Genomic DNA, 18,792 nt, shown 5'->3' on the forward strand with positions numbered 1-18,792 from the left:
AAATGGAGTACGATTAATCTCGAATCAATTTGAACATCATTATTATGATTAAATTTTTAAGGGCTGATTTTCGAATTATAGCAAGAGGAAGTCTATTCCAGCCAATAATTTCCCTCAGCATGTTGTTGGTCGACACGTCATGAATGTCACGTCAAGAATTATATTTGTGGAATAAGCGGCTTATTCGTGGAATTGAATTTTACTGTATAATAGTCCGGTAACTAGTTTTTGACCCGTGTGATGCACGTCTAATATAATAATTTAAAATAATAAAAGTTATTATGTAATGATAAGAGAAAAATATTTTAATTAACATTATATTTTTTAACAAATAAAAAAATATTCTATCAATCTTAATTATAGTATAGAATAAATATCTTAAAAAGTCAATAGTTATTAATTTGACCCGTGCGATGCACGGCTAATATAATAATATAGAATAATAAAAGTTATTATGTGTTGATAAAAGAAAAATATTATAATTAATATTATTTTTTTTTAACAAATAAAGAAATATACTATTAATCTTAATTATAGTACATATTAAAGTTAAAGTACAAAAGCTAAAGAAAAAATTACATAACTTGATCATATAAAAAAAATAATTTGATCATTTGATCATTCAGTCATAATAACTTGATCATTCAGTCAATAACTTGAAAGTAAAATCATATAAAAAAATATGTGAAAAATAATCATTCACTAACATTATAACAGTACTTGATTCTAAAAATCAAATATAAATCAAATTTACAATAAAGAATGGGTCCTAACATCAAAGATCAAATACTTCAATTACTAAATCTCAATGGTATATGTTTACCATTGTATATCCATTTTGTGTATTGAAAATTAATTAGGTAAAAAGACATATAACTTTATCATTATGCCACCCTACTTTAGGAGAAATTTAAATTAAATATAAAATAATTATCTACATAATAAATCTAGGGTTGTAAAATTTGAATATAATTTGAATACGATAACTTTATCATTATCCAAGAAAATACCTTCGTCAACAATGTGGTTGGCACAGAATTTAAGATGATTTGACCTCTAGTATTAGCACCATCGTTTAGATCTTTGTCAAGTTTTGAGAATTCCACATCCTTATTAGCATTCCATGAAAGTGACTCTAATACGTTTTTATTTTGAATGATATGATATCTTGAAAACAATAAGACATCAAAGAAAAATAATTAATACTTGCTTCGTATTTATTTAAATAATAAAATAAAAATAATATGTTCTATTGAATTTAAATCTTAAAATAGATAAAAATTAAATTTTGAATTTTGAATTTGATTTAATTTGATTTTTAATAATACAGTAAATAGAATAGAGTTTGACACGTAAATTTTGAATTTTGAATTTGATTTAATGAACCATTCATCTCAAATAATCTATTAAATTTTGACGCATTTTAATTTAAATCTTGAAATAGATAAAAATTAGATTTTGAATTTTATGACCTATCATAATTTTGAATTAAACATATCATCGTATTTGAATTTAAATATTAGCGTAATATCCGCACCCACCAATTCTTTCGCAACGTAATATCCGTGAATTTCTCAAATATCTTAACATAATTATAGTTGACTTTGAAATAAAATTTCCTTCATTTTAGGTGATTTTTAATAATATAGTAAAGGATATTAATTTTTTGCTATGCGGAGATATTAAATTTTTTTTTTCGCAGATATTAAATTGAACTTGACACGTGGCAAGCATATAGAAAACCACGTGTCAGCTTCTCACATAGGGTTTATAAAGGGTTCTACTTTAGTAATAGATAGATAGATATTAGCGTAATATCCGCATCCACCAATTCTTTCGCAACGTAATATCCGTGAATTTCTCAAATATCTTAACATAATTATAGTTGACTTTGAAATAAAATTTCCTTCATTTTAGGTGATTTTTAATAATATAGTAAAGGATATTAATTTTTTGCTATGCGGAGATATTAAATTTTTTTTTTCGCAGATATTAAATTGAACTTGACACGTGGCAAGCATATAGAAAACCACGTGTCAGCTTCTCACATAGGGTTTATAAAGGGTTCTACTTTAGTAATAGATAGATAGATATTAGCGTAATATCCGCATCCACCAATTCTTTCGCAACGTAATATCCGTGAATTTCTCAAATATCTTAACATAATTATAGTTGACTTTGAAATAAAATTTCCTTCATTTTAGGTGATTTTTAATAATATAGTAAAGGATATTAATTTTTTGCTATGCGGAGATATTAAATTTTTTTTTTCGCAGATATTAAATTGAACTTGACACGTTGCAAGCATATAGAAAACCACGTGTCAGCTTCTCACATAGGGTTTATAAAGGGTTCTACTTTAGTAATAGATAGATAGATTTGAATACGATAACTTTATCATTAACCAAGAAAATACCTTCGTCAACAATGTGGTTGGCACAGAATTTAAGATGATTAGACCTCTAGTATTAGCACCATCGTTTAGATCTTTGTCAAGCTTTGAGAATTCCACATCCTTATTAGCATTCCATGAAAGTAACTCTAATACGTTTTTATTTTGAATGATATGATATCTTGAAAACAATAAGACATCAAAGAAAAATAATTAATACTTGCTTCGTATTTATTTAAATAATAAAATAAAAATAATATGTTCTATTGAATTTAAATCTTAAAATAGATAAAAATTAAAATTTGAATTTTGAGTTTGATTTAATTTGATTTTTAATAATACAGTAAATAGAATAGAGTTTGACACGTAAATTTTGAATTTTGAATTTGATTTAATGAACCATTCATCTCAAATAATCTATTAAATTTTGACGCATTTTAATTTAAATCTTAAAATAGATAAAAATTAAATTTTGAATTTTATGACCTATCATAATTTTGAATTAAACATATCATCGTATTTGAATTTAAATATTAGCGTAATATCCGCACCTACCAATTCTTTCGCAACGTAATATCCGTGAATTTCTCAAATATCTTAACATAATTATAATCGACTTTGAAATAAAATTTTCTTCATTTTAGGTGATTTTTAATAATATAGTAAAGGATATTAATTTTTTGCTATACGGTGATATTAAATTTTTTTTTCACAGATATTTTCGCAGATATTAAATTGAACTTGACACGTGGCAAGCATATAGAAAATCACGTGTCAGTTTCTCACATACTATATAGATATCATTTATAACTAGTTAATCATATTTTCCTATTTGAAAAAAAAAAATTATAATAAAAATATTTTTTAACAATCAAATCTAAAAAAAATAATTTAATTAGTTGGTAACGCTATATCAGCAATATAACTAATGCATGCATTTTAAATTATTTCGTGCTATTTCTAGTAGTACTTTACAAAATTAGCAATACATTTATACTTTTTCTGTTTGAAGCGTGATTTTTTCCGTAAGAGTTTTATCATATTTTTATTATTTTAAATAAATTAGAAAAATAAAAATAAAAATATTATTTAATATTTTGGAAGGAATGACTGTAAAATTTCTCTAGGTGTGCGCAAGAAAAAGAAAAAAGAAAAAGAAAAAAGGAACTCATGATCATAAGACACAAGCACACAACAATTATTTATGTATGTAAACATCATACGTAGAGGCCGTACGTAGTACATCTCTCTCAACACATAGAGGCTGTAATAATTAATATTATCCCTCTCAAATCTAATAACAGTACGTGGCCACACCAAACAGATGACTTTCTAATTTTTATAAGCTTATTATATATATCTCCAATCATTCTTTCTATTACTAGTAACTAGAATTAAAGCCATATATAGTAACCCTCTCTCTCTCTCTCTCTCTCTCTCTCTCTCTCTCTCTCTCTCTATATATATATATATATATATATATATATATATATATATATATATATAGAACTAGACTAATATACTATTAATAACACCACGTCATTGGTGCTACCAAGTTTTTGACCGTTGGATTAAGAGATTTATGGTTAGGATAATGTGGGCCCCCTAGGGTTGAGTGGGTGGTTGGTTTAATAGTATGATCTAACGGGTGAAAATGATCAAAAGGGTAGATCTAACGGCGGAAAACTTAGTAGCACCAAGTGCTTCGTGCTATTAATAGCATAGTAGCCGAACTATATATATATATACACACGGATTATGCGGTCGGGTAAGACGCTTGCATGGCGAGTCCGCACATTCCTTGGGAAGAATCCACATCTCGCTGGATCCTCATGTATCCACCCTCGCCCCACGCCGTTCCCCATGAGTTTTTTATGAGCCAATACTTAGTTCCGTCGTCGGCCGTTCCGTACCCGACGGCCGTGACCGCGTGGTTCAGATCCGTCCCGCACGGGCCGGTGAAAACGCCGCCTTGATACTGCTTAAAATTCATGTCGTCTCCGTCGATGGCGACGGACACCGGCTGGTTCGCCACCACGCTCAGCAGGGCCGACTCGCTGTTCGCCGGCACGTCCTGGTGGCCGCTGATGGTGGCTGCTGCGGACGACTGGGCTGCGTTGCACGTGCCCTGCATTGCCTGGTACGGGTAGGTGGCTTCGGTCCCCAGGCCGCCATTGCTGACGATGAACTGGAAGGCGGCATCCATGGTGCCGCCGTCGCACGAGCTGCTAGAACCGGTGCAGTCGAGAAGTTCTTGCTCCGACAGAGAGATCAGCTGCCCTGTTCTGATCATGGTGATCCCTTCTGTCGCCGCCACCGCCGAGAATGCCCAGCAACATCCTGCATATATACATATGTATTATATATATATAATCCAATTTCCTGTAGGCCCTATTTGGTTCGCATATTTTTATTTCGAGAATTATATATTTTAAATAAAAAATCTACTGATCTTAAATATAATCAGGGCAACTGTCTGGACCATATATATTGAGATAGATCGACTATTATATTCTTATGAATATAATCGTCTTTGTATTTTTATATATATCATCTTTGTCTGGCATTGCCGCAATTGCCTTGATCTTTGATGGGAGTAACTGCGCCTTGAGACCTCCAGTCCATGCTATCCGGTGTCGAGCTGTCGGCATATCTGAACGGCGACTGTGCGGCCGCATCGGGGCGTGGGGTCGGCCGGAACCCGAGGTACAAGGCTCTGAACTCCTCGTTGGTGAGGTCGGTGAAGCGGTTGGGGCCGAGCGTGTACGACCGGTTGCCGGCCCGGTTGGCGGACTCGATGTACTCGACGTTCGCTTTGAAGATCCTGAACCGCCGCTCCTTCTCGGCCGCGTCCTTGTACACGCGCCCGTGCTGCGCCATCCACTGCTCGTGCATGCGCCGCACGGATTCCTCCGCCGACGTGCTGTTCCTCGCGGTGCGGGCGGCCGATGTGGTGGCCGACGCTGCCCAGAGGAGGAAGAAGAGTAAGAGGAAGCGGGTAGCAGCAGTACTAGAAGCCATGTTGGTATGTGAATTTTGATAGAGTTAATTAGTGAGTTTGTAGTGGTGAATGCTCGTAGTTAGTTGTGTATATATTTTTGCATGGCTAGTTAGGGTTTATATAGGGCTAGGATTATTGAAGGGTTTTTGAGTTTAGACGTGAATTCAACGTTCCCCTGTGATTTGCGGGAAATGAGTAGCGGACTTGGGGAAATGCATTGACGTGACTTTAATATGCGGAGGTCGACGTTAACGTGGAGCGAGCCACGAAAGAAGCAGATCAAATGGACTGCTTAACTCTTAAGCACTCTTGATCTTAAAAAGATATATATATAAATTACTATTTAATATAAATACTAAAACCTCATTATTTGATAGTTTAAACTTTTGGTCAGTTGATTTTCATAATTTAACACGGTATCAAAATACTGAAGCTTAACATACTTAAAATTTATATTTATATTTTAGTAGCTTCTTTCTTATATAATAAATAAACAATATATTTTGAAAAACAGTTGAGTTTTACCTGTGTAATAGGTTTCCAAAAGTGAGGCTTTTGTATTAAATGAACTTTTATATTTTACATTTAAATTTTAAGTCTAAAATAAATCAGATCGATTCATTAGAGCCGGTTTATTTTAAAATCATGTTTGTTGACAGCATCAACTTTTATATTTGTCGTGTCGTGTCGTGTCTACAAAGGTTTCTAGGATTTAGCTTAATTTGAAAACTCAGGTATGTACGGAGACTTGGGTCAACACAATCGTTTCCCATGTTTCTCCGAAAAAAACACAATATATCGTTTCCCATGGTGCCGTAACCCGGTCAACCGATCTACACAGGGACCACCCCCGAACGACGACGAAGGGAGAAACGGTCGAAACAGTCGGTATCTCACAACACAAATTGTTTAATTCTAGAGAAGAATTTAAGTACCATGGCACGGATCGTGCCGACAACTTGTCGGCGTGATACGGCATGATGCGTGCCGAATCGTACCGATCGATATATGTTGATCAAAAAAATTCTTATGTGCCAACCCATAATAACATAAAATATTTATTTTTTTTAGCAATAAAAATATTCTAACTATTTATTATATTTTTTTATCACATTTTTTAAATTTTATTGAGAAAATTAGTCACTAATTTAAAGAATACAAGGTTTTGAGTTGTGCCATCAGTACGGGATCTGTATCGTGTCAATATCTTGTTGGTACGGTACGGCACGGTGAATACGATCCATGCCGACGGACATTTAAAACCTTGTTCTAGAGATTTCCCAAATTATTCATTTGATAGCACTGGATGATCTATTACCACCTAAGCATCCAATCTCATATCTCGAAATAACTTAGTAAGATAATTAAAATTTAATTACTTTTCTTCGACTATTAGTGAGTTTAGAATATATTTTTTAAACATGTTAAGTGAAAAATAATAACTCTATTTAAGTAATACTAAAATAAAATACCTTCTGCTCTACGCTGTACCTCTTTCTTACACGGCATGTTAGCGTGCCACAAGACCATTAAAATTTTACAATTTAGTTCAACTATCAAGTGTAATTGAAATAATGGCAGAATACTCGATAAAAACGTACACAATTTATTTTCGTGTATGAATTGGGACGGGGCTAAAGTGCAAGAATTAAAAATTTTGGGTAAACTTCAAATACCATCCCTATGGTTTCGCATTTTTTTTACTTTATTGCCTTGTGATTAATTTAAAATGTACCAAGTTAGTCCCTATGGTTTCATTTTTATATTTTTTAAAAAATAAAACTGTTGGCGGATTTTTTTCATATATATAATGAAATAATACATTTTTAAAGACAGTTGAGTTTTGCCTGTGTATTAGGTTTTCCAAATGTAAGGTCTCTGTTAAGTGAACTTTTATATTTTCAGAATTAAAGTGGATAGTTATAAATAAAAAATAATGATATCATCCCATTCTTTATATTAGAATTAGAACTTTTATATTTTATATTTATATTTTAGAATTTAAATATAAAGTTTTAAATTTTAAATTTTGAATTTTAAATTTTAAATTTAAAATCATAAATTTAAATTTTAGATTTTTAATTTAAAATTCAAAATTTAAATTCAGATTGAAAAATTAAAAATTTAAATTTAAATTTTAAATTCAAATTTAAAATTTAAAATTTTAAAATTTTAAAATTATTTTTTGTACAAATTTGAAATTTAAAAATTATACTTTTAATCCAAATTTAAGTTTTTAATTTAAATTCAAATTTTAAATTATTTTAAAATAAAATTTAGTAAAAATATTAATATATGCAAGCATCAAAATTTTTTTNATTTATTATAATATTTAAATATAATTTATTATAAATTTTATTATAATATTTAAATATAAATAATATGTATTAATATATTATAATTAATAATTTTATAATAAAAATAATGTATCATGATATATAACATATTATATTTATATAATTTATTTTTAATTCAATTTATAATTTTAATTATGTTTAAAATTAAACATTATAATAACACTATTCCACCAAAATGGTGGAATTGTAAATCCCTTACAATTTCGGAATAATCGGGAATAGCAAGGTTTGACCGGGATAAAATATTCTGGCAAAAAATCACCCCGTTTGGCGGAATAGTGGGGATAACTCTTAATGGATTAATGAGTTTATTTAATCTCACTCTTAATGGATTATTTCAAGATAACCCGTCCGGGGTTGAAATGATTGTTCCATCCTTTTAGTGGAATAACAATTCATTCTCTTTATACCACTATTAATCTAATAATAAAATATTACTAATTAATTTATTATATATTATTTTATTAACCTATTAGCTAGATTAATAATTAGCCAACTTGATTTATTACTATAATAAATATTTAATTAACTATTTAGTAAATTAGTTTATTATTCATATTAATTAATTAACTAATTACAAAATTAATCAATTAATATTCTGACCAATATAACTAATTAAGTAATTAACTAATTAATTTATTATATTAATATACTAAATTATTATAATTTATCAAATTATTTATAGTTAGTTAATATATTAATTAACAATACTCATAGCTAATTAATTAATATCCTAATTAATTTATTTTTTAATGTTTATGATTATCTAATAGTATTCATGATTATCAATTGATTAATTAATTTGTTAAATTATTATTTAATTAATATTTTGATGTTAATTAGTTATATAAAATATTATTATTTTAAACCTATAATAACTCTTATTCCTATTATTTCTATCTAAGTATCGCCAAAGTTAGCTCCAAAGTTATACCTATCTCAGAAATAATTAAAAAAAATTATTTTCGAAGGGTATATCTTTGAAAACTGAGGTACGTAGAATTGGGTCCACACAATAGTTTCCCATGGTGAACAATTCTCATCAGGGACCACCACTAAACGACGGGGACAACTTTTTTATAGGGAATCTTCCAACAAAATTTGTTCCAAGAGGTTCCCCAAATTATTCATTTGATAATATTGGATGATCTAGTGCCACATAAGCATCCAATCTCATATCTCCAAATAACTTAGTAAGGTCGTTAAAATTTACTTTTCTTCGACTACAAGTGAGTTTGAAATAATCTTTTAACATGCATGTTATGTAAATAAATTAATAAATCTATTTAAGTAATAAAATAAATTAAAATACTTTTCACTCTACGGTGTACCTCGCATGTATACATGTTAGCGCGCCACAAACTTCAATAAAATCTTACAATTTAATTCAACTATCAAGTGTAATCGAAATAATGGTAGAATAATTATAATAGAAACGTACACAATTTTTTTTCATGTATGAATTGGGACAGGGCAAGTAAAGTGCAAGAACATTTTCTATAATTTTAGCTCGAAAAAAAAAAAGAATGATGACCCAATTATAATACTGTCTAGAAAGAAATGATGATAGAATAATACTAAGACGGGTAGGTCTGACCCATCCAAGCTAAAGTAATACTAAGATCGGTAGGTCTGACCCACCCGAACTAAACTAATACCAAAAAGAAATTTTCTCCCTACACGTACAAATCACTAGTCTATAACATTATGTCATTTTCTAATTTATAAAGCAAAATATACAAAGATTAATGATGCTATACAAGATTGATGATGCTGTACGTACACAAACGTTTGCCATCATTGTTCGTTTTTAGGACTTTTTTTATAAATAGCCCCCGACAAATTTTTTTTTAAAAAATTAGCCCTATCAAAAATTTATTTACAAATATGACCCTGTCCCTGCCACGCAAGCGCCACGTCAGCGCCACGCGGGCGGGTCTGGGGCCAGGTGTTTAAGTTGAACACGGTAAACCATTCACCGTGTTCAAACACGGTGAATGGTTCGCCATGTCCAATACGTATATCCGGAGTTAAAATGGCTAAGTCCGGATTTTTGTATTGGACACGGTGAACCATTCATCATGTCCAATACAAATACCTAAACTTTGCCAAGTCCGGGGTATTTGTATTGGACACGGTGAACTATATTGGACACGGTGAACCATTCACCGTGTCCAATACAAATACCCCGGACTTAGCCAAAAAATGGCTGAGTCTCGAATATACGCATTGGACACGGCGAACCATTCACCGTGTTTGAACACGGTGAATGGTTCACCGTGTTCAACTTAAGCACCTGGCCCCAGCACCGCCCGCGTGGCACTGACGTGGCGCTTGCGTGGCAGGGCCAGGGCCAAGGCTATTTTTGCAAATAAATTTTTGACAGGACTAATTTAAAAAAAAAAATTGTCAGGGGGCTATTTGCAAAAAAAGCCCTCTTTTTTTATCCTGTAAACACTTATTTTATATAATTTGATATTGCATTTACACTTATATTAGGGTTGTAAAACAGGCCGGGCGGCCCGGCATGACTCCGGGTCGGGCCGTGGCCCGGCAGGGCAACTATAGCATCCATGCCGGGCCGGCCTGGCCCGGCTCTCCGGGCCATGGTAGGCGAGTCCCCCAGGGCTCGTAGGCCCAGCATGACACGGTCCGTTATGGACCTAGGCCGTGCCGGGCCAGTAGTGCGGCTTGTAGCCCGATCAGCGGGTCTTTGGGAGTTGGGGCCTTAGGACTTGAGGAGCAAGGCTCCAAAGGTGGAGAGAGACAAGAACCTAGGGCCCTAGGCCCTAGGCCCTTATCGGAAGATGGCTATCTTTCGAAAAAAGCAAACCTTTTTAAAAAAATTTATAACTTTATTAAACTTAAAATTATTTTAAAAATTTATTACTTTATAAATATTTTAAGAAAATTTATTATTATTTTTTATCTAACATATTATGCAAAAGAGAATTATCTTATTTTTAAAAAAATTTTAAATTATTTTAATAGTTTTAGTAAATTTTAAAATATTAAAGGGCCGGCATGAAGCCCTGACCGGCCTGCGCCATCCAGGCCCGAGGCCCGGCACGCCCCACGTTACATCCCTGAGTTAGTTACACTTCGCCATCCAGGCCCGAGGATCGGCTCCTTCGATCTCAAGATGATCTCTATTTCGCTTTTTCTTTTTTGATCTTTTGGGGGAATTTTAGCTGCATTGTAGTTGTGATACGACGAAGTGCCTAGCATGCTTGATTGTGCTTGCTGCCCTTGGTGATAATTGATCGGAGGCTTTTAAGTGTTTTGGGGAATTAGGGTCTATTGGTTAATTTGGTTTTTGTGGGTTGGTGGTGAAAAGAATCTTATTTGAAGGATTTTAGTGGCTGGGATGAGTTAATATGAAGATCTGGGTTTACTCCCTTGCAGGGTCGATACCGGGCGTTAATTCAGACCAGATGAAGCTTCAGATCAAGTTAGGGGTTCCTCGATCGACCCAGCATTTGCTCGATGTCGAGAGGGTGAAATCCATCTTTATAAATAATTATCTTTGTCGAGAGAAAAGTAGTTAGATGCATGAAACTGTAAATACAAATATTTTGTTTGGTTAGACGTAGTTTGAAGCGAGGACTGCGACTATAAATAACTAGGTTAGTTGCATGTATTTACACATTTTATAACTATACAAGCATAGAGGTAGGTCAGAATACTTTGAAGTATTTGGGCTTCGTTATTATTGAGTTATTTTCGGTGATACAGCATCCGAATATAATAGGGAAGATTAATTTTTTCTTAGAAGAAAATTGTTTAGAAGTTGATTACTAGATATGTAAGCATTTTGTTTAAAATTACTCTTTCTAGCTGTAAAATTTAAAATTACGGCTAATTTTAACGTAATTTCAATTGCTGTTGTCGAGTTGCCTTGTCTAGTTTAAAATGCACTTAATTAAATTCAAATATATTGAACTAAATACCACACTTAGAATTGCACACAAATTAAAACTATAATATACCTGTAATTTCATTAGATCAAACAGCTCCAAAGTAAATTTTTTGTTATTTCAAATGGAGTACGATTAATCTCGAATCAATTTGAACATCATTATTATGATTAAATTTTTAAGGGCTGATTTTCGAATTATAGCAAGAGGAAGTCTATTCCAGCCAATAATTTCCCTCAGCATGTTGTTGGTCGACACGTCATGAATGTCACGTCAAGAATTATATTTGTGGAATAAGCGGCTTATTCGTGGAATTGAATTTTACTGTATAATAGTCCGGTAACTAGTTTTTGACCCGTGTGATGCACGTCTAATATAATAATTTAAAATAATAAAAGTTATTATGTAATGATAAGAGAAAAATATTTTAATTAACATTATATTTTTTAACAAATAAAAAAATATTCTATCAATCTTAATTATAGTATAGAATAAATATCTTAAAAAGTCAATAGTTATTAATTTGACCCGTGCGATGCACGGCTAATATAATAATATAGAATAATAAAAGTTATTATGTGTNATAATAAAATATTACTAATTAATTTATTATATATTATTTTATTAACCTATTAGCTAGATTAATAATTAGCCAACTTGATTTATTACTATAATAAATATTTAATTAACTATTTAGTAAATTAATTTATTATTCATAATAATTAATTATCTAATTAAAAAATTAATCAATTAATATTCTGACCAATATAACTAATTAAGTAATTAACTAATTAATTTATTATATTAATATACTAAATTATTATAATTTATCAAATTATTTATAGTTAGTTAATATATTAATTAACAATACTCATAGCTAATTAATTAATATCCTAATTAATTTATTTTTTAATGTTTATGATTATCTAATAGTATTCATGATTATCAATTGATTAATTAATTTGTTAAATTATTATTTAATTAATATTTTGATGTTAATTAGTTATATAAAATATTATTATTTTAAACCTATAATAACTCTTATTCCTATTATTTCTATCTAACTTTTCAAATGCTATTTATTTATTCTCGAAAATAATCTAATTTTTATCGAAACAAAAAATTGATCTATTCCTGTTTAAGTATCGCCAAAGTTAGCTCCAAAGTTATACCTATCTCAGAAATAATTAAAAAAAATTATTTTCGAAGGGTATATCTTTGAAAACTGAGGTACGTAGAATTGGGTCCACACAATAGTTTCCCATGGTGAACAATTCTCATCAGGGACCACCACTAAACGACGGGGACAACTTTTTTATAGGGAATCTTCCAACAAAATTTGTTCCAAGAGGTTCCCCAAATTATTCATTTGATAATATTGGATGATCTAGTGCCACATAAGCATCCAATCTCATATCTCCAAATAACTTAGTAAGATCGTTAAAATTTACTTTTCTTCGACTACAAGTGAGTTTAAAATAATCTTTTAATATGTTAAGTAAATAAAATAATAACTCTATTTAAGAAATAAAATAAATTAAAATATTTTTCACTCTACGCAGTACCTCTTTCCTACATGGCATATATATGTTAGCGCCCCACAAAATCCAATAAAATTTTACAATTTAGTTCAATTATCAAGTGTAATTGAAATAACGGTAGAATAATGATAGAAATGTACACAATTTGTTTTTATGTATGAATTCGAACAGGGCTACTAAAGGGTAAGAAAATTTTCTATAGTTTTAGCTCTAAAAAAAAAGAATGATGGCCCAATAATACTCCCCAAAAAGGAATGATGATCGAATAATACCAAGACAGGCAGGTTTGACCCATCCAAGCTAAAATAATACTATGACCGGTAGGAAGACCCATCTGAACTAAACTAATACCAAAAAAAAATTTTCTCCCTATGCGTACAAATCGCTTGTGCATACATTATGTCCTTTGCTAGTTTATGAAGCAAAATATACAAAGATTAATGATGCTATGCAAGATTGATGACGCTGTACATACACAAACGTTTGGCATCATTGTTCTATTTTATCCTATCAACACTTGTCTATGTAATTTGATATATTAGCGGACACCTTTTTTTTTTTTTTTGGTTGCTCTGCACTTATACTTATATTAGGGGTGTAAAACGGGCCGGCGGTTCGGCACGAATCCGGGCCAGGCCGTGGCCCAGCATGGCTACTGTATCATTCGTGCGGCACTCCAGGCCGGCCCGGCCTGGCTCTCCGGGCCGTGCTAGGCCGGTCTCCCGCGGCTCGTAGGCCCAACATCTCATGGCTCGTTATCGGCCTCGGCCGTGCCGGGCCAGTAGTGAGGCCCGTGGCTCGATCTGCGGGCTCTTGGATGTTGGGGCCTTGGGACTTGGGAGCCAGGCTCCCAAGGTGGAGAAAGACAAAGACAGGCTCCCAAGGTGGGGAAAGGCAAAGGCCTAAGGCCTAGGCCCTAGGCCCTTATTGGAAGGAGAGCTATTTTTCGAGGAAAAAAAAAAAAAAAAAGCAATTTTTTTAAAAAAATTCATAGCTTTATTATGCTTAAAATTATTTTAAAGATTTATTACTTTATAAATATTTTAAGAAATTTTATTTTTTTTATCTAGCATATTAGGCAAAAAGAGAATTATTTTATTTTTTAAAATTTTAAATTTTGAAATAGTTTAATAAATTTTAAAATATTAAAGGACCGAAGCCCGGCCCCGCCCAGCATGGCCTACGCCATCCAAGCCCGACGGCCGTGCTAGGCCATTATGATTGGATGTTAAGTCGGTCATTATAATTTGATGTTATTACATTATTTTATTTAGTATCTAATTGATGCATGAAATATATTATTAACAATTTTTAGTTAGAGTCCTGCTACTATTCTCCTTCTGTGTGTAGTTGGATCACATAGCGGTGTATATAGCAGCTTGTACAGCGTTTTGAGGTTTGAAGTAGTCAGAATGTTGTACCATTTTAAGGACTGGTGTGGCAATGATTGTATATTTACAGTGTTGCTATAGTATATACGTTTTATTTTATTCTAACACCTGCTGTTAGAGTTTAGTTAATTATTTTTTGGATAGTTTTTGTTGACGCTTTATATGTATAAAGTGTATCCTTCTGCTTGCGGCAGGTCTGTTGACATAATCCAGATTTTCGCTGTAATTCGGGACGTGACAGTGGTGTTAAGAGATATAGGAAATAAGGATTTCATTGATCCATGACTAATTAGCAGTTTCGCTGAATTAGATCATTTCTTCAACTTCATAGCCTACAAGATTGCCAAGATTTCTTGGTAAGTCAAATTTTGTATTGGTGTTTAGCTAGTTTGATGCCCATGGTGTTAGAGGCTATTATTGAATTGTTTTTGTAAGGAGAATTGCCATATGTTTTCTTTATGGACCTTTCATTTGAACTTGCTTGTTCAACTGTGTCCATTTCAAACTTGCCTCATTTACGAACTTTGTCTATTTTCATTTAATATAACGAAGAAGCCTCAGAAGCCTAGAAAGAAAGTGAGCAGGAGAAAGATCTATTCCCTACCATGATCCATCCTGGAAAAACCAGAAATAAGATATGTAGGTGATACATGGCCTCGGAATTTTACCGACCTGAAAAGTATTTGTTTGTTTAGACGATGGTTATTAGACGCGCAAACTTTTTATTTAAAATTACTCTTTTCGGTTGCAAAATTTAAAATTACGGCTAAATTGGACGTAATTTCAATTGCAACAGTTGAGTTGCCTTGTCTCTTTAAATGCGCTAGTTATATTTATATGCAACAAACCAGATACAATTAAAATTTTAGTATAATTGTAATTGCTTGCAATCAAACAACTCCAAAGTAAATTTTTCATATTTCAAATGGAAAATTATTCTCCAATAAATTTGAACGCCATTATGATCAAATTTTAAGGGCTAATTTTGGGATTATAACGGAGAATGTCTAGTCCAGCCAATAAATTTTTCCTCGGCATGTTGTTGGTCGACACCTCATGAATGTCACATCAAAAATTGTATTTGAGGAATAAGCAGTGTTAGGTTCAAGAAATTTTACAATGCAGCAGTCACACAATATTATTTTAAAAAGTTAATAAAAATATTTTTGTTAACAATTATAATTATGCGGATAAATTCAAAAAAAATAATATGATTGATTGGCAATTAATGCCACATTAGCAATATAACTAATGCATTCAAAATTATTTGATGCTACTTACTTCACAAAATTAGGAAAACATTTATATTTCTTTTATTCAAAGACTGATTTTTTTTAGTAAAAATTTTAACATATTTTTATTGTTTTTAACAAATTAAAAAAAAAAATATTACCTACTATTATGGATGGAATGAGTGTAAAATTCTTATAGCTACCGTTTGGTTTGGGATTAAGAAAAAACTAGTTATTCCAGGAATAGGGTTAAGTTCAGGGTTAAGATGGGGTTAGAGTATTTTTGTATTTAGTTGGGAGTTAGTTCAGAATAGTGAAAAATAGTGTTTGGTTGGAGTAGGTGGGATAAGAAGGATAGTGAGTTATTATGAATAGAAAATAGTGTTTGATTAGGGTTTGGTGGGGTTAGCTAATCCCATCCAAAATAGGCTATCCCGGGTTAGATGGGGTTAGCTAACCCCTCCTATTTTTGAGAGCGTTTGGGAATAATATGGGGGTTAAGGGGTGGAATAACCTCTTAACCCCCAACCAAACAAAGGCATAGAGTACTGTGTGTGCCCAAAAAAAAAGAAAAAAGAAAAAAGAAAAAAGAAAAAAGAAAAAGAGCTCATCATAAGACACAAGCCCGCAACATTTATTTAAAAGAGCAATACCTTGTAAACATCATACATAGAGGCTGTAACATATATCTCTCTCTCTCAAATGTGATAGTACGTGGCCAAACCAAACAGATGCGTTCTAATTTTTATAAGCTTATTATACATATCTCCAATCATTCTTATTATTACTAGTAACTAGAATTAAAGCCATATATAGTAACCCTATATATATATAGTGTAATAATATATATATGCATTCGGATTATGCGGTCGGGTAAGACGCTTGCATGGCGAGTCCGCACATTCCTTCGGAAGAATCCACATCTCGCTGGATCCTCATGTATCCATCCTCGCCCCACGCCGTTCCCCATGAGTTTTTTATGAGCCAATACTTAGTTCCGTCGTCGGCCGTTCCGTACCCGATGGCCGTGACCGCGTGGTCCAGATCCGTCCCGCACGGGCCGGTGAAAACGCCGCCTTGGTAGTGCTGAAAATTCATGTCCCCTCCGTCAATGGCGACGGACACCGGCTGGTTCGCCACCGCGCTCAGTAGGGCCGACTCGCTGTTCGCCGGCACGTCCTCGTGGCCGCTGATGGTGGCTGCGGAGGACGCCTGGGCTGAGTTGCACGTGCCCTGCATTGCCTGGTATGGGTAGGCGTCTTCGGTCGCCAGGCCGCCGTTGCTGACGATGAACTGGAAGGCGCCGTCCATGATGCCGCCATTGCACGAGTAGCCGTCATTGTTGCAGTCGAGAAGCTCTTGCTCCGACAGGGAGATCAGCTGCCCTGTTTTGATCTGGGTGATCCCTTCTGTCGCCGCCACCGCGGAGAATGCCCAGCAACATCCTGCATATGTACATATATACTATGTATATATTATCCAATTTCATGTAGTAGGCCGTGTGTGGTTCGCATAATTTTATTTCGAGAATCATATACTTCAATAAAAGAATCTATTGATCTTAAAAGTAAGCAGTGCAAGTGTCAGGACTATATATATTGAGAGAGATCGACTACTATATTTTTATGAATATAATCGTCTTTGAATTATATATATATATATATATATATATATATATATATATATATATCATCTTTGTCCGGCATTACCGCAATTGCCTTGATCTTTGATGGGAGTAACTGCGCCTTGAGACCTCCAGTCCATGCTATCCGGTGTCGAGCTGTCGGTGTATCTGAACGGTGACTGCGCCGCCGCATCGGGGCGTGGGGTCGGCCTGAACCCGAGGTACGAGGCTCTGAACTCCTCGTTGGTGAGGTCGGTGAAGCGGTTGGGGCCGAGCGTGTACGACCGGTTGCCGGCCCGGTTGGCTGACTCAATGTACTCGACGTTCGCTTTGAAGATCCTAAACCGCCGCTCCTTCTCGGCCGCGTCCTTGTACACGCGCCCGTGCTGCGCCATCCACTGCTCGTGCATGCGCCGCACGGACGCTGTCGACGCGCTGTTCCTCGTGGAGCGGGCGGCCGATGCGGTGGCCGACGCCGCCGAGAGGAGGAAGAAGAGTAAGAGGAAGCGGGTAGCAGCAGTACTAGAAGCCATGTTGGTATGTGAATTTTGATAGAGTTAATTAGTGAGTTTGTAGTGGTGAATGCTCGTAGTTAGTTGTGTATATATTTTTGCATGGCTAGTTAGGGTTTATATAGGGCTAGGATTATTGAAGGGTTTTTGAGTTTAGACGTGAATTCAACGTTCCCCGTGATTTGCGGGAAATGAGAAGCGGACTTGGGTAAATGCATTGACGTGACTTTAATATGCGGAGGTCGACGTTAACGTGGAGCGAGCCACGAAAGAAGCAGATCAAATGGACTCCTTAACTCTTAAGCACTCTTGATCTTAAAAAGATATATATAAATTACTCTTTAATATACATACTAAAACCTCAGTTATTTGATAGTTTAAACTTTTGTTCAGTTGATTTTCATAATTTAACACGGTATCAAAATACTAAAGCTTAACATATTTAAAATTTATGTTTATATTTTAGTAGTTTATTTCTTATATAATAAATAAACAATATATTTTTAAAAACAGTTGAGTTTTGTCTGTGTAATAGGTACGTTTTCAAAAATGAGACTTGTGTTAAGTGAACTTTTATATCTTACATTTAAATTTTAAGTCTAAAATAAATCAGATTCATTAGAGCGGATTAATTTTAAAACAATGTTTGTGGAGAGCATCAACTTTTTAGGTTTTAAGACATTGAGAGTGGGAGTTTTTGGAGAGTCGTGTCTACAAAGGCTTCTAGGATTTTGCTTAATTTGGAAACTAAGGTATGTACCGAGACTTGGGTCAACACAATCGTTTCCCACGTTTCTCCGAAAAAACACAATATCTAGTTTCCCA

At 33.3% G+C, this 18,792-nt stretch overlaps 2 protein-coding genes across 2 annotated transcripts; both read right to left on the bottom strand.

The window, feature by feature from the left end:
- Window positions 4,051–5,836, bottom strand: LOC109721993 (senescence-specific cysteine protease SAG39-like). The gene is made up of 2 exons (XM_020249833.1): window positions 4,972–5,836; window positions 4,051–4,732 (listed from the first exon to the last, which is right to left on the bottom strand). The coding sequence occupies exons 1-2, from the start codon at window positions 5,411–5,413 to the stop codon at window positions 4,149–4,151; spliced, it is 1,026 nt and encodes a 341-aa protein (XP_020105422.1). The 5' UTR covers window positions 5,414–5,836; the 3' UTR covers window positions 4,051–4,148.
- LOC109722379 (senescence-specific cysteine protease SAG39-like) lies at window positions 16,445–18,137 on the bottom strand. Its single transcript, XM_020250429.1, has 2 exons — window positions 17,541–18,137; window positions 16,445–17,276 (listed from the first exon to the last, which is right to left on the bottom strand). Exons 1-2 carry the CDS (start codon window positions 17,986–17,988, stop codon window positions 16,693–16,695), a joined length of 1,032 nt encoding a protein of 343 aa, XP_020106018.1. The 5' UTR covers window positions 17,989–18,137; the 3' UTR covers window positions 16,445–16,692.

This window comes from Ananas comosus, linkage group 16 (genome assembly GCF_001540865.1).
Source record: "Ananas comosus cultivar F153 linkage group 16, ASM154086v1, whole genome shotgun sequence".
Classification (NCBI taxonomy): domain Eukaryota; kingdom Viridiplantae; phylum Streptophyta; class Magnoliopsida; order Poales; family Bromeliaceae; genus Ananas; species Ananas comosus.